This window comes from Suillus clintonianus (assembly GCF_016758775.1).
Source record: "Suillus clintonianus strain FC179 chromosome Unknown DEU56scaffold_9, whole genome shotgun sequence".
NCBI classification, from domain to species: domain Eukaryota; kingdom Fungi; phylum Basidiomycota; class Agaricomycetes; order Boletales; family Suillaceae; genus Suillus; species Suillus clintonianus.
In genome coordinates, this window is record NW_024539233.1 from 552,280 (window position 1) to 571,442 (window position 19,163).

Genomic DNA, 19,163 nt, shown 5'->3' on the forward strand with positions numbered 1-19,163 from the left:
CGAGGAGTCTTCCATACCACCAAGATTACCATGTTCTTCGTCTAAAATGTTGCCAGATTCCATATGGATACCATCAACAGATTCTTCATCAGAGTGTTGTGAATGATAGGCATCCTCCTCGTCGGAGCATTCGGTTACTGTATTAGACATAATCTAACGTTCAAAGGAGTGACAGTTATGCTTTTCTGCTCGACTTTGAAGGAGAGTGGTGCAAGTTTGCTGAATTTTCGATTTATTTGAATTTTCAACATTTCTACTATTTTTGAACCATTTCGAACACGTGAGACAAGACTTTCCGAAAGGTCTGTAATGTTAATCGTCAAGTCTCTGCAGGAAACATGCCCACAGCCCATGGAGAGCCTATATTTAGCTGATCATCCTGTCAAGCTTTTAGACCGTACCTGAAAAAAGTGTCAGGGTGGCCGTGGCAATCACAATTGGGAATAGGACGAGTTACAATGACAAACTGCTGGCGACGAAGATGATTAATGTTACAACGACAAACTGCTGGCGACGAAGGTGATTGTTACAACGACAAACTGCGACTTGCAGAAGCAGTGACAGTGTGTGGGTTTTGGTGCCCAACTTTGTGAACGACTCCATGGCTCGTTTGCGCAAGAGGATACTGAGAGGTCCAAGTATCGTAGTGGATGCGCACAAGTACTGTACTCAGCGTTTGTGAGCACCGCATCAGTGATTCCCGGCAGTTGCCGCACCACCGTTTTTCCCGCTTCCGAACTTCCGAGTTTCATTCGACTACGTGATGAACGTCCTGCGACGAGCGTCGGGCTTGTCAAAGTTTCGATTTTATTCGACACAGACTACAAGGCCTTTCGTCCCCCCCGCGTCTCTCGACCATTTCGACTTCGACCGGCGTCAACCTGAAAAACCGCGTCCTACAAGCCCAGCATTCTATACCGCTCGTCCCGAATTCTACGACCAACTCTCGTCGTTAGAATCAGCTCTCCAACATGCGAAAACAGCACTTACGACGTGCCACCTCCTTCCTCTTCCCCAGTTTGCTCGGGAGGCCCTCCCACCGCGTGTCAATGCTTGGGTAGACAAGCGCGAGCTCGGCCTCAAGCTGAGAAGTACACTCACTACGAGCCGCTACAGACGAGTGGTTCTCGTGCTCAATGAGCTCGAGACATATAGGTCTATTGCAGAAAAAGCCGGGATTGCAGAGTTGCAGGAAGGTATCAGAGGTATCACAGAACTGTTCGAGCGTGCAGACGCCGCGACAATGCTGGCGAGGGGAAAGGCTAAACCCGTCAAATTCGACGAGTACGGGCGAAGTTACACCCTCGGAAAGCGGAAGACGAGCTCTGCACGAGTGTGGATCGTGCCCGTGCAACAGCCTCTCGCAGACAAATCCGCCGCCTCCAAGTCCATACCACCAGCAACGGAAACGGAAAGCGCGCTTACGGCCCTTCTCAACCCCAATTCTTCATCGAGGAGCACCGACCATGTCTCGACGTCTCAGATTATTGTCAATAACTCCCCCCTCTCGACTTATTTCCCTATCCCCGCTGATCGTACCCGCGTGATTCATCCACTGAAACTCGCGGGGTTGTTGAATGCATACAATGTATTTGCGATAGTACGTGGCGGAGGTACATCTGGACAGAGCGGTGCGCTCGCGCATGGCATCGCGAAGGGTCTAGCAGCGCACGAACCTGGTGTAGCGACGATTTTGAGGAAGGGTGAGTGTTCCTTAGTTTCATTACAACTATCCTCCACCTGGCAACGTCGACTAACATCTCCGTTCGTAGCGAAACTTTTGCGTCGCGATCCTCGTATGGTCGAGCGAAAAAAGCCTGGTCTTGCGAAGGCACGCAAGCGAGTATGTGCATCTTTCCTTCCTTCATTCTCTCTTTCGCTCACCGCGTCTGCAGTATGCCTGGGTCAAGCGGTAGCTGTTCTTGGTGTGTTCCGCTGTTGCTACATCTGGTTATTACATAGTATCACTTGTCATGTCCTCGACTACAGATTGAGATGGGTAAAAACCGTGCTTCCACATTCAGAGACACCTCCTAGCTTTCGTTTCAACAAACATGGTTCTCATTATTTAGTGACTTGGACAGTGGTACGAAGCGCGTTCTCCCAGCCCGACCTGGCATATCATAAGCCTTAAGCAGGTCCCCTCCAAACACTATAATTCGCCGACAAATGCCAAAGACAAAAAGATATCATTACATTACCTGGCACATATGCTCCATAAAAAAGCATAAAAAATATGCTACAATACATCGCCGCATGACTGAAAATTCGGTCCAATAAAAAAGCGCCAAGCAGCGAAGATTACCAGAAGTCTATATTTGAGTAGGGATGGATGGAATGAAAGAAACGCTCATTGGAAGAGGACGTTCACCACCTCGCTCTGCGCAAAGCCTGAATTACAATGTGGGCACCGCCGCTGACGTGTCGAGATCCTGGCCTCGACGCACTGTTTGCAGAACGCTAGAAAGGATAGGATTAGATCGCTTATGCGTTACTTATTTCGAATAATGATACGTACTGTGCGAGCACTTGGTGAGAGCAACCCCGCGCATGTTTTCTTTGCACGTCGAACATTTAATGAGTCTCTGTGAGCCCAATCAATAATCACTTCCAAAGACTGGGGTGGGTGCAGCGTACCCAGACAGACGCAGCCTCCTCGATAAGCTCTGCTTCCTTTTCGCTGGCTGAAGCAGATTTGAACTTCTTCGCCTCAGCACGGAGTTTATCAACCTCGGCTTTCATACGAGCATGCTCGTCATCTTTCTTGAATAGACAACCTTTGAGGTGGTGGATGTAGGCGTATTTCTCGTCAGCAACTTTTCGAACCTAAGCGGAGAAGTTATGGATATGAACCAGACAACAATAGAAAATCATACATTCTTCATCATCTCTTCGGTACTCTCAGCCTGCTTCTTGTACATCAAAGCATCATAATCGAGCGCATTGAATCTTATTTCCGCTTCATCCATCACTCGATGCAGACGCTGGTTGGCTGCTTCGAGATGCCCCTAAGTCAAGATGACAATGGTAAGAGGCCAAGGAGAGGTGGAACGCAGAAGAAAGGAACGCACCACTTGTTGTTGCAGGTTTTTCTCGCTGTCAGCTAGTCGTTCGACAACCTTGGCTTGCTTCTCGAGGTTTCGAATGGCATTTTTTCGCTCAATCTCGACGGACTCCCTGTCGCGCATCGCCGCAAAGTACTTATTATCCGCCTTGGCTTTCTGGATACAAAACGTACACTTAATTCGTCGGACGAACGAGAAACGGCGACGTACCTCATGTGCGCTCTTGGCGACCTTTTCTTCCGCTGCGGTCAAGCTCGCTGCCTTATTCTTTAATTGCCCATCCAAAGTTTCCCATGCTCCTGAAAGCCTCTCCACCTCTGCATAAATTGCGTCCTCCGCCTGTTGATGTTGCTCTGCAAGAAGCCGCAATTTCTGGAGCTCATCTTCCTTCGCTTGCAATTGCCTAGTGAGGTCTGAAGAAGAGGGTTCTCCAAGGAGAGATCGATATTTTGATAATTCTGCCGTGACTGCCACGAGCTCTTCTCGGGTAGCTGCCTCGGAGGCAATATGACGTGCAATATCAGGTTGCTCTTCTCGTATGGCGGACAGGGATTGCTGGAGTGCAGTGAGCTTTGCCTCAGTTTCACTATGCAATGTCAATGGCACGTGTCTCCGCACGCTAGAATGTGATGCTCACATCGATTTCCTCCGAAGACCGTCCACATATTGAAGATCATCAACTTTTCCCTCCCAGAAATACTTCATGAGATCTTCATTGCCGGCATGCGCAGCTAATTTCGCCTTATGTCTCCTAACCTCCGACTCAAGTTGCGTTATTTTTTCCTATTTGCAATGTATCAACAACTTGGTATGAATCTGTGTGTGACTGGCGCACCGCTCGTGATTCGGCGAGGGCCTTGAGTTCCCGTGATGACTGATATTTTATATTTTCACGACTTCTAAGTTCATTTAATTCGGCGTGCAGCAGCTCACGTTGGTCGCGAAGGCGAGTGAGATCTGCATCCCGCTTAGCAAGTACCGCTTTGAGTTCTTGATTCATTTGTTGCGCGGAAGCCTGACGAATATGAAATGAACAATCAAGAGGACAGAAGTGGATGAACCTACACGAGTCTCCTCCTCAAATTGCGTCCGACTTGATTGCAGGTCTCGTACCGTGGCGTCCAACCGTCCAATTCTGTTATCGTTCTCAGATTTGGTATGCTCCAGATAATCCCTACGCTCAGATAATAGCTTATAGTGCACAGTCCCAGAGACCATTTCAACTGTCGGAGCGGCGCGCTTTAGGGGAACAATGTAAGCATTATCCTAGGGAAGGTAATGACTGACAAACCTCGACCTCGAGCTTCGCTATGGTTTCTGCCTGGGTCCTAATTTCTGTCTCCAGCTTATTTGCACGGTCGGAGGAAATTTTGAGCTCCAATCGAAGAGCTTCAATGTCTGACAGGGATGAATCATCATGACCATTTATTTGAGCCGGCTAAGAAAAGGTGAGTCACATGCAAGAATGAGAAGAACCCGTGATTGCTAACTAGCGGAGTTGACGACCCATGATTCGGAGTGCTTCCTTCCGGTGGGCATGGTTGATCCGAGTGTGCCTCTTCCTTTGCCCCACCCTTTGCCTGCATGGCTGCAACAGTACCACTTTGCGTACGGTCCAACTTGATCTCCAAAGCAATGAGGTCATCGTGTAGTTGCTCCTTCTCTGACTGGACCTCGCTGAGCTTCTGCTGCATAAGTGCTATTTCAGAGCGAAGTGCAGCACACTACGTCGAGTCAGCGTGGTGTTATGTGGCCCAGTGGAAATACTGACCTCGGTCTGTGATGTCTGACAACGTTGATATGCCTTGTCGTTGAAGGTGGCTGGATTTAGCTTCATGAAACTTGTGATTAGTTTTTCGGTTGCGAGCATGTTCTTCTCTAGTGCAGCTTTGAGGCTCGAGTCAGTTGAAATGTGCTGTGACAAGTCAAAAATATCTGGTACAATGCTTAACAGGAGCCAAGTCGTGTAGGGAGTGTTTGACCCACCCTTCGTATCGACTTCGACTGTTGGAAGTTCCTCTGGTGGCGTCAGGGTTTGAATGGTGTCTACTAACTATGCCACCAGAATATTGATGCCTACTGCTGAGATAGTAACATAAAACATACCTGTTTCCAGCATGCGGCAATGGCCACCAGACCTGCCTCACACGAGCTTCTTCGCTGCTCCAGTTGAGCTATGCGCGCCTGATTCCGCCCGTTCTCTCTCGAATAGTGCTTCATGCGCCTGAAGATAGCCTCCTTTCGAAATAGCTAACAAAGAGTTAGGTTTTTGTAGAGTGCATAACTACAAGAAACGCTAAAATCACCTCCAACTGGTGGTTGTCTGCAGGTTCTTCTGCGTCGTGATTAGCAGTCAAGCCGTTGACCTCCGGGCTCCCACTCGTGCTGGTCAACACCCGCTTTTTTGCTTGAGCAACCTCCCCATCGTCTGGCAATGGCCTCTTCCTTGATTCCGACATGATGAAGGATTAAAAGAGGCGTTGGTAGGACGCGACGAACAGAATAAACACTTTCAAAAGGGACCTTAGCAATGAACAGTATCTGGGTTTGAAACTCCGATGGCCTGTAACGGGTTGTCGGGTTTATCGCCACCCGCTTAATTTTTGCATGTCCTTCTGACCTGTCATGCAGACATTTGTCCGGAGGTTGCCCAGTTCATGGCAATGGGCGTTGTACAGTTCTAGATCATCCAGAACTTCTCCACAGTGTTTGGTATCATGCTCAGGGAGACGCGCTGCTTCAGCAGCAGCCGCGGTCGCCAAGTCCTCAGAAGTCGAATATGAGCCGCCAACTTACCCCACATATAACTTAACAGAGAAAGATGTGCAAAGGCTCAATTTTCAGAGGAACATTGGTGTTTCTGCGCACATTGATTCCGGCAAGACGACTCTCACAGAACGCGTACTATTCTATACTGGTCGGATTCGGGAAATTCACGAGGTGAGTCTGGCAGTTTTCGTTTCGCGTTCTCAGATTCAATTATACGTGGACATGGCTGATTTTTCTATGTGACAAAGGTTCGTGGTCGCGATGCTGTCGGTGCCAAGATGGATAGCATGGAGCTTGAACGCGAGAAGGGTATCACTATTCAAAGTGCTGCTACTTTTTGTGATTGGGAAGCAACTTCACCTGTGACAAATGAGAAACAAAAGTATGCAATCAATATTATTGATACCCCAGGTGATTTGGTCGCTAAACTATCTCCTGCTGAAATTGACGCGTCTTGCAGGTCACGTTGACTTCACTATAGAAGTTGAGCGCGCCCTCCGTGTCTTGGATGGTGCCATTCTGGTTCTCTGTGCTGTCTCTGGTGTACAGGTATGCAACACATAATTCAGTCTGGTCGACAATGTTTTATCATTTTGTATAGAGCCAAACTACTACGGTCGATCGGCAAATGAGACGGTATGGTGTTCCTCGGATTTCCTTTATCAACAAGATGGATAGGTAGGAAGCAAGTCATCAACTTGAAGTTCGAACTTTAATTTTCTGTCTTAGGCCTGGCGCCAACCCTTGGCGAGTTATCAATCAGATCCGGTCAAAACTCAAGATTGCAGCCGCAGCGGTTCAGGTGCCTATAGGCGTCGAAGACGAGCTGACGGGCGTAGTTGACCTCGTACGATGGAAGGCTATTTACAACGAAGGAGAAAAAGGGTATGTTTCTAACAACTTGTGTTCCCCAGCGGTATTAAACGTATGTTACAGCATTAACGTCGTGGAGTCTGACGAGATTCCTGAATCCGTGCTCGATCTCGCCAAGGCTAAGCGTACTGAACTGCTCGAAACACTTGCTGAAGTGGACGACGAAATGGGTGAACTTTTGATCATGGACGAGACTCCCACAACTGCCCAGCTTGTTGCAGCTATTCGTCGCGCCACCGTCGGTCTCAAGTTTTCACCAGTCTTCCTTGGCTCTGCGATCAAGAACACTGCCGTCCAGCCTATGCTCGATGGTGTGTGCGCCTACCTCGCGAACCCGGCTGAAGGATCCGTGACAGCGCATGACACAACTCAACCTGCATCTGCCCCACCTGTGCCGCTTGTTCCCGCTTCAGATGCGCCTCTCGTCGGCTTGGCTTTCAAACTCGAGGAGGGACGGTTCGGTCAGCTGACATACATGCGGGTTTACCAAGGCACACTCAAGAAGGGCGGTATCATTTATAACGCCCGCACTGGCAAGAAGGTTAAGGTCCCTCGGCTTGTTCGTATGCATAGTAACGAGATGGAGGTACGCGCCTTTGCAGTTTACTCACTTCTAGACCTCACGTCCTTATGAACATAGGACATCGAGTCTATCGGTCCCGGTGAAATTTGTGCTATATTCGGTGTTGAATGCTCCTCTGGTGACACCTTCACCGATGGTTCGACCAGCTTCTCCATGGTAAGCAGGTCAATGGTCATCCTTCTGGTGCTGGTCTCACCTATACTGTTTTGAAGACGTCGATGTTCGTTCCTGAACCTGTGATCTCCCTCGCCATCAAACCTGAAGGAAAAGAGACTCCCAACTTTTCTCGTGCCCTGAACAGATTCCAGAAGGAAGATCCAACGTTCAGGGTTCATCTTGACAAGGAGAGCAAAGAGGTATGTATGCTCGCGTGTGATAACTATCCCTCCTTTATTCACCTTTCGCTGCAGACAATCATTTCTGGCATGGGCGAACTTCACTTGGAAATCTATGTCGAGCGCATGCGTCGTGAGTACAACGTCGCTTGCACCACTGGCAAACCTCGCGTCGCCTTCCGCGAGACCATCACACAGCGTGCAGAGTTCAGCTATACACACAAGAAACAAACTGGTGGATCAGGGCAGTTCGCACGTGTCATCGGATACATTGAGCCTATGGAATTCAGCGAGGACCTTGGCCGTGATGTTGACTTTGTGAACGTCGTCATGGGAGGGAACGTCCCCACTAATTTCATTCCTGCTGTGGAGAAGGTACGTTGACGTGGCTACCGGACGATTAACCGTGTCTTCATGTTATTGCACAGGGCTTTTACGAGGCGCTTGAGAAGGGGTCGCTGTCCGGTAACCCGATCACTGGCTGCTGCTTCGTGCTCAAGGATGGTGCTTTCCATGCTGTAGACTCTTCCGAACTTGCTTTCCGAAACGCCACTATTGGTGCATTCCGCGAAGCATATAAAAACACAAAGCCAGTCATTCTCGAGCCTATCATGAATGTCGAGGTTGTCGCCCCATCCGAATTCCAGAGTGCGTCGCGAACCCTTTGGTTGTGTGTATGAACTCTAACCGGTCCTTCAGGTGCTGTCATCGGTGGACTGAATCAACGGCGAGGTACTATCATTGACAGCGAGGTCCGTGATGAAGAGTTCGTGTGCACTGCAGAAGTCGCTCTGAATGACATGTTTGGCTACTCGAGTCAGCTCCGCGGTGGGACGCAGGGCAAGGGCGAGTTTACCATGGAGTACAAGGTGCGTCATACCCGTCGGTTAAAGTGTAGGAGCTGATATTGTCCTGTTAGAACCACATGCCCGTGCTTCCCAACGTTCAGAAGGATCTGGAAGAGGCCTACCGCAAGACGATGCCACAGGCAAAGAAGTAGATTTCTTACATTAATAGACAGCACTGACCTACATAGAGCTAGTACAAGCCTAGATCGTGGCTTGTCGATCTCAAACAACACTAGAGCCTATATAATACACATCACTCCGATCTCATATCACGCTTTGTCGATCGATCATTCGAAGGCGTATTGTGTCGAAGCGTATGCACAGTGCAACCTAATGACGCGGAAGCGCCAAAATAACCACTTCGCTGGCTTCCAACTCCAATATTTCACAATCCGCCTTGTCGCCGTTCCCAATTTGCGTCTCCACGCAAGTGAAGTCCATTGGCTTCCAGAAAGCTGGTGAGCACGTGTATTTCAGAACAAGAACCCCGTTACCTTGTACAAAACCGTCATCGGTTGATCTGAGGACATGCTTGAAAAACTGGAAACGGTAATGTTGGTAGGTCACTTACGCCAAATTGCCGTGTTGTACATGATTCCTTGCCCTGCACTCGCTACGAATGCACGAAGAGTATTGAGGTCGGGTTTGTCGTCTGCTCCATTGTGGGCGACCACCACAAGGTATGCATTACCTGGCTCCTTCAGCGCCTCGTCACCCTGTATACCTCCACCTCCCATAGGAATGAAGGCCTGGTTGGTATACGGATGACGCTCAACGACCTTGAGCTCCACAGCACTGTTAACGATTTCTGTCGGGTTGCAACGATAGACAGACAGCCCAGTGCTAGCTCCCGGGCCAGCCGGATAAGATGATTCTAAAAGTGAAAGCTTGTGGAATTTGGTTGCAGATCCCTGATTTGCAGGCGTGATCTTAGTTCCTGGGGGAGCTGCGGTGTGGTCGCCATATGCTTGAATGACTTGGCCAAAGGGCAAAAAGGCTTCTGGTGTGAGAGGAAGGACAGGTATGGTTTTGCCCTGCTTCATTGCTGTAAGCGTCAATTCAAGCGGGGCTGCAGCATCGTTTTCCGCTGCGTCACTGAGTTTGGCCGCAAGGTCTGCTGTAGTGGGACTGGGACCCTTCGTCCCATAGACTCGTATACGCTTGATGCCACCATCAGGATATATGGTGAGCTTTACGTGCGTGTAGGAAACGGAAGCATCTGCTTCCAGTGCAAAAAAGTGCCTTCGATGGGGTCCAAGCTTGACCGGGGACAAAATCCGTGTCCAATCGGCAGCGTCACTATCTGGTACCTCGTCTTCGCTGGACAGAGCGTGAAGTTCACAGGTCTCTGGGAAGTTTCCCTTAAAATGTGCCGTGTCAATTTCTACTGTTCCGAGATGACCTTGTGTGCCCCTATATAGTCACCGATGAGCTCAATTCATGGGAGAGTTTTCGGTAACTTGCAATTTAATGATCACCCAGTCCTTGTGGCCCTTTTGCCGGCTCCGCTTAGTCTCCCAACCATCGCCCATATCCTTACCTGCACAGATATCATACCGAAATAAACCTCCCAAGAAGTGCAAGACACCCACCTCGTCCTGGGAGGATCAGATTCGAGCCAACACCAAAATGTTGATCAGACATATATGTCACGCGACCTCCAGCGAAGACATGAGCGAGGTCGAATATTTCTTGAGGGCTGTCAGGTTGCACAGGTGCTACGTTTCCGTACACTCGGAAACGCGCCTATAATTAAACACGTGAGTGTCGCATTCGAGCAATCGGACACGAAGTCTTACGATGCCACCGTCCGGATACATATTTAATTTCACAAACTTCACTCGCCCAGTCTCTGGTATCTTGAAAAGATGCCGTTGAGACGGGCCGAGGGGTACACGGGGTAGTATTTCTGTCCACTGTAGCGTCATATATCAATTTCGGAAAAGCGGTCACGGTCGCGAGATACAATATCATACAAACACGAACCTTTGCATTATCCACGTCATGTTCATCCGAGTCAATAATAGCATCCACGGATGCTTGAGGACCCTCGTTACCTACATATTATGACGAGCTTATCGGTAACATTTATTTTGTAAAGATAAGACTGAGACGAACCGCTAAAGTGGCTTGTGTCGATGTCGAATCCGACGATTGTGCCCAACGTACCGAGTTTAATGATACACCTGCGTGTAGAAAACTTGTATCACGATATATTATGCGGACCATACCTCATCAACATACCAGTCGTAGGAAGAATTATGTCTCCGTGTCTCCCAGCCGCTGTACAATGCGCCGTTAGGACCAAACTGCCCTTTAAGGCTGGGAGCTGGCTGTTGAGAGGGACTTGGAGCATTTTGCAAAGTCACAGTCGCGGGGCTTACCTCGACTTCAAGCAGGTTAAATGCCTCGGCGAAGAACTCGTCTGAGACCTTCACAACCTTTCCTCCCAGTGAGACACTGGAAAGCTCTGAACGAGTTGTGTGAGGATGGAACAAATAGCAAGCGCAATACACACCGATGCTAAATTTGAATGTTTCATGGAAGGCTTCGAGGGGTATGCTCTCGTATGCCATAGCTTTGCGTACTAGTACTTACAAGGTGGTGGATGTAGGAAAGGGATTCCTCCGGCTCCCCCCGCGGTAAACTATCTTATCTTTAAGGAATCCCTCACGGACGAATTTGGGCGTTCGTGAACCGAACACGCTACTGCGCGCACCACTGCAGTATATGTAAATACTCTCTGCATGTAGCAGCATGTGGCCCATCATGCATCAGGCACAGCCCCATTGAGGACGATAAACAGGATTTACATAAAACGATCTTGCTGCTTTCCATATGGGCAGTAGTGCTGCAGGCGGTCGTCAGTTCGAGATAGCAGAACCAATGTCCATTGGCTCGTATTAGCTCGTAAAACTGGTCAGGGTGATCGAAGAAGTCAACCTGGTGGAGATTAGACTTCTGTCTGGACCGGCGGCGGCGAAGGAGGTCCAACTGGAGATGCATCGTTAGTAAGCATGGTCTGGAACGGTGAGCGACTTCTGCTACTTAACCCTGAAGGTATTTCATGTAACTTTTCTTTGCCGGCACCCAGCTTGAATGGTACGTAGTACGTTTATGCACATTTTGGCGCTCACATGAATCGATTAGGAAGTACATGAAACCGCCACTGCTCACATAGACGTACGATTGGTAGCGGTGGCGATAACGGAGAGCGCATACTAGTATCGCGAATCTTTGTGTGTTGGACTTCCTTCCGGATAGTGTGGCAGTCCTGGTGATGGTGCGGATGCGAGGAGATCCATTTGAACCGATCTTGTCATCACGTCCCTTGTGTTGTAAGATCCATTTCCACCTAGAACGTTCACACGTCCACAACTTACAAAGTTCAAAGCATCCAGTGCATTAATGTCCGTGTTGTGATTCATTATACATTGCTACCCTGGAACTTTGTCAACACACTGACATACACTCACTTCGAAGTGCTATGCTCCCTGAAAAATCCTCCACATCCGCCATGGTATCGCGAACCTTCATTTACATGATCATCAGCTCCTTCACACGCATTCAGCGCCACTCTTGCCTCCTACTCATGGTCCGTGGAGAAAGACTGGATTATTATTAATCAAATCTAGAACGACTCGTTTCCACGATGGACTCGTCATCCGCAACAATTGATTCCACGTTGGGTGCGATGTCTGTGATGAAAACACTGATCCATCCCAAATGGCAACTCCCAAGTGCGGGCAACAAGGTAGGAACTTCATGACTGCCCCCCTATCCGCTGTGGACCTCTTGGTATGAGTAGGTTTTGCGTTGGCCATCTACGGTGTACTCGGCCTTCATACGTGCGCAGCGAAGGATGATGAAGGCAACGTGAAAGGGCTGATGAGCTATACAGCTTATGCCCCACTGTGGCCTTCAACTTAAACACACGAAATATTCCTTGGTACTCAGCTGGTAGTCTCATGTCTTGAAGGCTGCAAAGAAGATGAGGTCCTTACTAAGTACTTCAAGTTGGGGGTGCTCACAAACCTTCGAAGACTTGAATTTGAAGCTGAAGGCGAGTCCCACAATTTCTGGATAGTGAAACTTACATGGCGTAAGATACCTTATCCAATCTCCTGGCTGTATGCTTTCTATTAGTGTTAAATCTAGCAATCGACATGCGTCTGAAATTATGCGCAAGATGAAAGAACCGCCCAATGATCCATCCCTTCCACTACCTGCAGAAGGGCTAAGCATCCAAAACCGGGAGCAAGTATAAAACGTGTTTGCGACAGCATCATCGACCACCCACAGCGTGCCAATGACGCCATTGAAATCCGAAAACTGGAGAACAGCTGCAAGGTAGATGACTTCATCGGGTGTTTCCTCGTCGCCGGCGGAGTGTACCTGCTTGTGTAGTTTCGTCTCCCCAAAGATTAGTGAAAATCGATGTCGGGAGGAACAAATATTATGAACAAGCTCAAGCCTGCCGTCGACAGAGGCGAGCACCATACCTTACCCCGTGCTAGGTTGACGGAGAGGAATGGACGTGAAGGGTGCAGTCGGACACAATCAGATCCGAGACTGGCGCTGCAATTTGAATTTAAGATTGCACTCTAGTACATTGACGATGTGTAGCATGATCTTGCGTGCTGTCCGCAAAAGGACTCGCAACTCCGTCCTCGGCTTCGTTTGGGCCCATAGAAGATTGCTGCGTCATTTCGACCGCCTTTGCTTGAAATCTACTCTGGGATTAAGGTCGTAATTTCTTTTGACATTGCTGAATGCTGCGTGCGAGGTTGATGGCGTGTGGAATGGGACCAATACGCGTCTCTCGAATGTTACTCGATGGGGAAAGGAATTTGTTGATCAACAAGAGCGCGCACCATGCTCAGTCTTCGAGCACAATGGACATGTCGTGTGGCGTCCACAGTTGTCTACTTCGAAGCTCTGATAGCGAAACAACGTCCACCAGTATTTGACTCTATAAAGTGGGGTCATCGATGGACATGGATCTCAAGCTCCAGCTCGCCCGTCCTCGTTCTGTCCATTGCCTGCCCTCTCAGTGAGCATACCAACTCAAAACTTAGTAGCAGCTGCTTACAGAATCACATAGTCATGCCCCAGTGGCGTACTATAACATCGTGACCAAGCAGTTCTGGCGAGATGTTCGGATGGCCATAGCTCTTTACTAGGTGATTTAGATCCCAATGCTGGTGCGGCGGCTTCATCGTTGAGGAGCGCACCATCTCGCCCCATAGAAGCACACCTCGCCAATGTCCCTATCGTGCGCCACGATTGTGGGTGGAACTTCCAGAACTGGGTGTGTGATGGTCCCCACCATCTCCGACACAATCAGGAATGCGGTGAGATTTGAAAACGACGGAGATGTGAGACGCGAGGGGTCTGCATGGGGCTGATCAAAACATTCATTACAGTAAGCAACTCACAGTGGGAGACACTCACCACAGAATTTACATTTCGGCTTTCTGCGAACGTTTCATCACATCAATTAGAATCATAGACATCCTGAGCGATCGCGAACAACCTTCATCAGCCTTCATCGTCGGCATGATTAAAGGGCTGTCCTCGCCAATCATGTTCGGTTGTGCTGACACCCAAACGCCACGTGCAATAATTGTCATCGTCATGGCATCTCATACCTTGCGCAGTGGGAGACAGGTGTCCATTCCCGTCTGTATTAGTCTGTATTCCCCGCGTGTGGGCAAATGCCACGTGTGGTCGCCGTGAAATATCCGGAGAACCGTTTCCGTTCAGAGAAACAAACAATCAACAGTTAGGCTTCTCTCGATCATTGGTTAACCACGTCGTCGCGGGAAGCAGTGAAAACTTCATATCTCGGACGTCACGAGTCACGGCAGAAAACGGAGTAAGATTGCTATTATTACGCGCATCTGGAGATGAGAAGAGCGTCGATCACTCGAGGATATGACACGTGGATGGTGATGTGAGTATCCTCAAGCGCGTGCAAGGACGACACGTTTGACATTCCATGGGTCTTTCCATACTTGCGTCTTTCGCAAGCCTGCTGACTGTTGGAGTATGGCTTCGACCGCATCTGCTTGGCCTTGACCGACTTCCAATGCCACGATTGAACCTTCACGCAGCATCCCTTTTTGTGCTAGGAGCTGCGCAATGAGACGATAAAAGGTCAGGCCATCTTGTTCTTCGGAACCTGGCGGGTCCCCCAACAATGCGGCAGGATCTTCGTAATTCTTGACTGAAATGGGAAGCTCGTCGTACTCTCGTTTTGGAATGTAAGGAGGATTCGCCGTAATAACGTCGAACGGTGGCAGGACACGCTTGAAAACGTCTGGATTACGGAGATCACCAAGCACTGGGATGAATACGTTTTGACTGTATGGAGCCAGGGACGAAGCATGGGATAACGGAATGTTGCAACGTGCGGCATTATCGGTGGCTAAGCGGATAGCGTCTTGAGATATGTCTACACCATAAGCACGAGTGCTGCCTGGTGGCCAGAGGTGACATAATAAGAGGGGTATACAGCCGGTACCAGTGCATAGATCGAGAACGGTTAGCGGACGTGCGGGCGTCGGCGTTAACAGATCCGCAAGTTGAAGAGTCCAGTGCTCTGTTTCAGGACGTGGTATTAATGTTGGAGGCCTTGTTAGCAGGTCAAGGGGACCGAAAGGCGTTGTACCTATGTGAATAGATGAACATTAGCGCGCGAGGTTGATGGACTTAAGCTGCACACCAAGAATATATTGAAGTGGTTCTCCACTCAACCTACGCTGAAGCATTGCGGGAAGTGTGGGAGAATGAGATGCGATCAGAGCCGCACTCTTCATCCATTTGAGTTCGCGTGTGGCTGTTTCACGACCAAGTGAAGAAACCAGACTAGTGAACAGTTGTTTCACAGCGGTACCGTCACTACGCATGCTAACTTTGTCCAAGTTAGCGGGATCAAGCGGACTGTCCACCTCGTTGGTACATACCTTGTACGTTGAACCTATAGAATTTTTGCCTCTCTCTAGTAAGCCGACATTATTCCGGGGATATCGGACCGTTATCGGCAGGGACGGGCTTGTGCCGAAGGAAGGAGGCCGGATTACGAATTATGTAAGCAAAAGGATAAAAAATATTACTTGGCAATTGAGAATTGATGTAAAAGGAAGGAAATCAGTCGCTCATCGGTTTACGGCCGACGTCAAAGTTTCCCTTGCTTCCAACCGACGGTCATCATATCCTCTCCCTCAGACTCCTCTTTAACCGTTTACTTTGCTGATCATTATATGTGTTCATAGCAATTCTCATGGCAGATTCTGCACTCACTCAAACATCCTCTGACATGACCACTTTGGTCGACCAGTCCCCTGTGACTACTGCTGCTCCTTCTCCCTCAAGCGCATACGTGAATCCTTCCCAGATGGTCACTCCAGAACCACAGGCAGGCCCTTCTCACTACCGCACTCAAAAAGACAAAGTCGCTGTAAGGAAACGCAGACGCGATGAAGACACCGAAGCTCCACGCAAAAGCAGGGACGGTCCCAAGAAAAAGAAAGCAAATCGTGCCTGCGCGCACTGCCAGAAAGCACATTTAACATGTGATGATTGTAGGTCATTTGTTTGTTCCCCGGATCTTGCACATGTCAACGTCACATATTCTCCTCTACAGCTCGTCCTTGCCAGCGCTGCGTAAAGCGTGGAATTGCGAGTACTTGTACAGAAGGTCACCGCAAGAAAGCCAAGTATCTTCTCGATGATGACGAACTTCGTGCGTTCTTCTCTCTATTTCGCCTTGTCAGATTAATTTGATCACGTGCCCATGACAGAACAACTTAAGAAAAAGGGCAGAGTTCCTGAATCGAGTTCAGAGCCCGCACCCGCGCTCCAACCGACATGTAACACGTCTTGGCTCTTTTGTCTAGTCGTGTGATATACTGACACCGCGTGTAGCTGAACCCTTCCAATCGCACGATCCACTCTTTAATGTGTCGTTCGATCCCAATTTCACGTTCGGCTCCGAGGCCGCCAACTTAGAGTACTCCATACTTTCTGCGATCTTGGGTAATCCAAGTCCTCCTGAATCCGGCACGGCCCCATCTCCGTCACAACAGCAACAACAGCAACAGGTTTCCCAGCCACTCCCAAATTCGGCCTGGTCTCCTGAGCCACTTCACGCGCAACCCCAGTATATGCAAGGAGCGCCAAGCAACTTTGGCTCCCCGTTCGGCGATCCGCCCCAGTTATCGATGCCACAGACGGACAGCCTGTCTGCTTCTCAACCGTCACCAACCTTTCTTGCCAGCTATCCTCCGGCGCTATGTCCACGACCTTCTTCGCCAGCGCTGCAATATTCTTACGCACAACCACAGCCGCAATTATCGGCTCCATATCACCCCCTTGCACCGCATTATTCGCGTGGTGTCATCAGTCTCGGTTCCTCAAGTGTAATGCGAACGCCATCGAGGGATACTCGTTCTCACTCCTACGAGTCTTCGTCGCGGACGTCTCCATCGCCTACGATCCAAAGTGGCGATCATCACTCTGTTCGTGTCTACTTCTTTTTCATCTTGTGCCTGACTAATCTTCCCATTCAGACCATCAACGTAACAGCGCCTTATGATTATACTGAAGGTTACCACTTTCTCATGAAGCATCTCCCGAGTCGGTGCGTATACTCCGTGTGCTGAGAAGTCGAGAGCTCCTGGCCTGTGTGGTCAAATCCTAATATTATCTTGGGTTGGATTGCCCCTGGGACCCTGGATCATTCAGTTTTGAAAAGAATGACATATTACGCATCGTCCGAGCACTCGCCATTTTCCGGCCATCGCTTATTGCTCTGCAAATGCCTATGACGGATGAGGACGAGGTGTTCGTGGAGAAATGTTTCCAGAGATCACTGCTCGTACGTGTATTACTTTACTCTCACATGACGCAGGTTTTGATGTCCCCATGTAGGAACTCGAAAAGCTTATATCGTACAGCGGCACACCAACGGTGGTCTGGAGGCGCACTGGCGAAATATGTCTCGTCGCACCCGAGTTTTGCATGCTCACCGAGTGGCGCCTGGAAGACCTCGTTGGAAAGCGCAAGTACATATATGAGGTCCGTATTCTTTGTCTCTTTCTTGCTATAACGCTGACTCGGTGTTGGTGCCAGCTATTCGAAAACCAATCCGTCGTCGAATATTGGGAAAACTTCGCCTCTCATGCATTTGAGAATACAACCAAATCGGTATACTCGCATTGCGTTCTCCTCAAGCCCTCCGGCGCGCCGATTCCCTCGACCTTTTGTTTCTCGATACGAAGGGACATCTTTGATCTTCCCAGCATAGTCATCGGTACGTCTTCTTTACAACTCCAATCGATATACTGACAATAGCCGCCCAAAAGGCCAGTGGTTACCGCTCCTATGACCCGATGTCCCACCCGGATGATTTTGTGATTTCGCTTATCTATCTATCTACATTTGAGAGATGGTGCATTCCTTGGATAGGGACGGCTTAACTCTGTACATTACATTATGAGCTTCTTATATTGCACATGCTTCCGCTTCCGCTGCCACTGCAATCATAACGAACCATTATCCTAGTACTGATATCCTAAACGTAGACACTGAAGCCGGCTTTCAGTCTATCACATTCCAATTCGTACAATCTATGTATGGTGCACGCCTTTATGAGCAAGAAACACGTCTATATTGTAGACGAGGTATCAACGAATAAGAACGAGAGGCCGGAATTGGGATTCGAGGGGAACACAACAATAGAAATAGTCCAATCTCGAAAGGAGTACAACAAACCACACTCAATTCCCATTCTCTTTCCCCATGGCGTTTACACAGCTCCCTCGATATTTGCATACTCGCTCTCGACACCTGGCTCAATCAGGCATGCATGAGTAAGAATGAGACACGCAGATGCTCCGATCAGCCAGAACAGGGTCATGAATGGCGAGGAGAACCACAAGAGGGGGATGCCAATCACGAAGAGCCCTGTGTAGAGGGTCTTTTGGGTAACGACTTGCCCATAGACTTCCTCTGAAACAAACACGTCAGCACTAAACCAAGGGAGAAAGACATAGAAGAATCGCACCAAAACGGTTGATGACAGCAAAGCCTCCGAAGAGGAAGATGAGGGATAAGAGAAGGAGGGGACTTGCAATACTAGGTGAGGGGGACAATGTCAGCTGAGGGTTCAGGGTCGGGGTCGGGGCCGGGTTCATGGCTGGGACCGCACATACATGGAATAAACAGCCAAAGCAGCTATGATGAGAGTGTAGTTCCCCGAGAAATACCGAGTGTTGTATGTCAGTCGCTACGAGTTCGGTCTCAGCATCGTCCTCGGGGTAGGCAAACAACAGATGAAACGCACTGATACTGCCTGGTTAAAATCTGCAGGTCTTGAAATACGGTGGATATCAAAGAACTCGGCTGGAGTTCTGAGAGTGCTCAAGCGGGTTTCCTGAATGGAAATCTTGAGCGTCAGAACCCTTTCCCTTTCATGCGACTATGTACGCACCCGGAAAGACTTGACAGCGTCAGTAATACGAATAACGGCTTCCATGATTGCTTAGTAGCCTGAGTTGGATGGTGGTTGGGTGAAAGAATGGGTTGCGGCTGGTCTGTGGGCACAGTACCTGTTCAAGAATTTTCTGCTGCGCTGCTACTGCGTTTCTCCGCGAGTCGCGTGTCGGGTTTTGACCAAACAGTGTGA

General features: G+C 49.3%; 7 protein-coding genes across 7 annotated transcripts; 3 read left to right on the forward strand and 4 right to left on the reverse strand.

Annotated features, from left to right (window-relative positions):
* Positions 1-759: 759 nt before the first annotated feature.
* Positions 760-2,057, forward strand: DEU56DRAFT_977617 (ribosomal protein S9/S16-domain-containing protein). Its single transcript, XM_041359660.1, has 3 exons — positions 760-1,703; positions 1,773-1,843; positions 1,896-2,057. The coding sequence occupies exons 1-3, from the start codon at positions 764-766 to the stop codon at positions 1,914-1,916; spliced, it is 1,032 nt and encodes a 343-aa protein (XP_041213010.1). The 5' UTR covers positions 760-763; the 3' UTR covers positions 1,917-2,057.
* DEU56DRAFT_779167 (BRE1 E3 ubiquitin ligase-domain-containing protein) lies at positions 2,057-5,618 on the reverse strand. Its single transcript, XM_041351869.1, has 15 exons — positions 5,372-5,618; positions 5,172-5,315; positions 5,052-5,118; positions 4,837-5,000; positions 4,556-4,789; positions 4,357-4,503; positions 4,131-4,304; positions 3,901-4,080; positions 3,703-3,848; positions 3,276-3,651; positions 3,072-3,221; positions 2,877-3,008; positions 2,638-2,826; positions 2,519-2,585; positions 2,057-2,460 (listed from the first exon to the last, which is right to left on the reverse strand). The coding sequence occupies exons 1-15, from the start codon at positions 5,522-5,524 to the stop codon at positions 2,351-2,353; spliced, it is 2,433 nt and encodes an 810-aa protein (XP_041213011.1). The 5' UTR covers positions 5,525-5,618; the 3' UTR covers positions 2,057-2,350.
* A 72-nt stretch (positions 5,619-5,690) lies between these two features.
* Positions 5,691-8,986, forward strand: DEU56DRAFT_962501 (P-loop containing nucleoside triphosphate hydrolase protein; the record flags this gene model as incomplete). Its single annotated transcript, XM_041359361.1, has 12 exons — positions 5,691-6,005; positions 6,083-6,245; positions 6,295-6,383; positions 6,436-6,512; positions 6,564-6,719; positions 6,771-7,293; positions 7,348-7,446; positions 7,503-7,646; positions 7,701-8,000; positions 8,054-8,273; positions 8,325-8,494; positions 8,545-8,986. 12 exons carry the CDS (start codon positions 5,691-5,693, stop codon positions 8,623-8,625), a joined length of 2,337 nt encoding a protein of 778 aa, XP_041213012.1. The 3' UTR covers positions 8,626-8,986.
* DEU56DRAFT_869193 (galactose-binding domain-like protein) lies at positions 8,804-11,049 on the reverse strand (the record flags this gene model as incomplete). The annotated part of the gene is made up of 11 exons (XM_041355538.1): positions 8,804-8,917; positions 8,968-8,993; positions 9,045-9,886; positions 9,938-10,013; positions 10,066-10,219; positions 10,273-10,389; positions 10,460-10,530; positions 10,592-10,659; positions 10,718-10,806; positions 10,858-10,943; positions 10,992-11,049. The coding sequence occupies 11 exons, from the start codon at positions 11,047-11,049 to the stop codon at positions 8,804-8,806; spliced, it is 1,701 nt and encodes a 566-aa protein (XP_041213013.1).
* Positions 11,050-14,338: 3,289 nt separating this feature from the next.
* Positions 14,339-15,421, reverse strand: DEU56DRAFT_581154 (S-adenosyl-L-methionine-dependent methyltransferase). Its single transcript, XM_041346919.1, has 2 exons — positions 15,201-15,421; positions 14,339-15,146 (listed from the first exon to the last, which is right to left on the reverse strand). The coding sequence occupies exons 1-2, from the start codon at positions 15,382-15,384 to the stop codon at positions 14,440-14,442; spliced, it is 891 nt and encodes a 296-aa protein (XP_041213014.1). The 5' UTR covers positions 15,385-15,421; the 3' UTR covers positions 14,339-14,439.
* A 337-nt stretch (positions 15,422-15,758) lies between these two features.
* Positions 15,759-17,882, forward strand: DEU56DRAFT_962503 (uncharacterized protein; the record flags this gene model as incomplete). Its single annotated transcript, XM_041359362.1, has 9 exons — positions 15,759-16,059; positions 16,122-16,220; positions 16,279-16,347; positions 16,403-17,001; positions 17,047-17,117; positions 17,222-17,354; positions 17,408-17,554; positions 17,609-17,789; positions 17,842-17,882. The coding sequence occupies 9 exons, from the start codon at positions 15,759-15,761 to the stop codon at positions 17,862-17,864; spliced, it is 1,623 nt and encodes a 540-aa protein (XP_041213015.1). The 3' UTR covers positions 17,865-17,882.
* Positions 17,883-18,054: 172 nt separating this feature from the next.
* On the reverse strand, positions 18,055-19,162 carry DEU56DRAFT_581047 (prenylated rab acceptor PRA1). Its single transcript, XM_041346918.1, has 5 exons — positions 18,969-19,162; positions 18,822-18,911; positions 18,691-18,764; positions 18,543-18,613; positions 18,055-18,487 (listed from the first exon to the last, which is right to left on the reverse strand). Exons 1-5 carry the CDS (start codon positions 19,011-19,013, stop codon positions 18,285-18,287), a joined length of 483 nt encoding a protein of 160 aa, XP_041213016.1. The 5' UTR covers positions 19,014-19,162; the 3' UTR covers positions 18,055-18,284.
* Position 19,163: the final 1 nt, after the last annotated feature.

Excerpts from the sequence above, each read along its gene's own strand:
- DEU56DRAFT_977617 (XM_041359660.1), top strand. The coding sequence starts at position 764 with ATGAACGTCCTGCGACGAGCGTCGGGCTTGTCAAAGTTTCGATTTTAT. Across the intron at positions 1,704-1,772 it reads AGCGACGATTTTGAGGAAGG|CGAAACTTTTGCGTCGCGAT; the intron begins GTGAGTGTTCCT and ends CTCCGTTCGTAG. Across the intron at positions 1,844-1,895 it reads TTGCGAAGGCACGCAAGCGA|TATGCCTGGGTCAAGCGGTA; the intron begins GTATGTGCATCT and ends CCGCGTCTGCAG.
- DEU56DRAFT_581154 (XM_041346919.1), bottom strand. The coding sequence starts at position 15,384 with ATGCGTAGTGACGGTACCGCTGTGAAACAACTGTTCACTAGTCTGGTT. Across the intron at positions 15,147-15,200 it reads ACCACTTCAATATATTCTTG|GTACAACGCCTTTCGGTCCC; the intron begins GTGTGCAGCTTA and ends CTATTCACATAG.
- DEU56DRAFT_581047 (XM_041346918.1), bottom strand. The coding sequence starts at position 19,013 with ATGGAAGCCGTTATTCGTATTACTGACGCTGTCAAGTCTTTCCGG. Across the intron at positions 18,912-18,968 it reads ACGCTGTCAAGTCTTTCCGG|GAAACCCGCTTGAGCACTCT; the intron begins GTGCGTACATAG and ends ATTTCCATTCAG. Across the intron at positions 18,765-18,821 it reads ATTTTAACCAGGCAGTATCA|CGACTGACATACAACACTCG; the intron begins GTGCGTTTCATC and ends CCGAACTCGTAG.
- DEU56DRAFT_779167 (XM_041351869.1), bottom strand. The coding sequence starts at position 5,524 with ATGTCGGAATCAAGGAAGAGGCCATTGCCAGACGATGGGGAGGTTGCT. Across the intron at positions 4,790-4,836 it reads GTCAGACATCACAGACCGAG|TGTGCTGCACTTCGCTCTGA; the intron begins GTCAGTATTTCC and ends GACTCGACGTAG. Across the intron at positions 4,305-4,356 it reads TAGCGAAGCTCGAGGTCGAG|CGCGCCGCTCCGACAGTTGA; the intron begins GTTTGTCAGTCA and ends GTTCCCCTAAAG.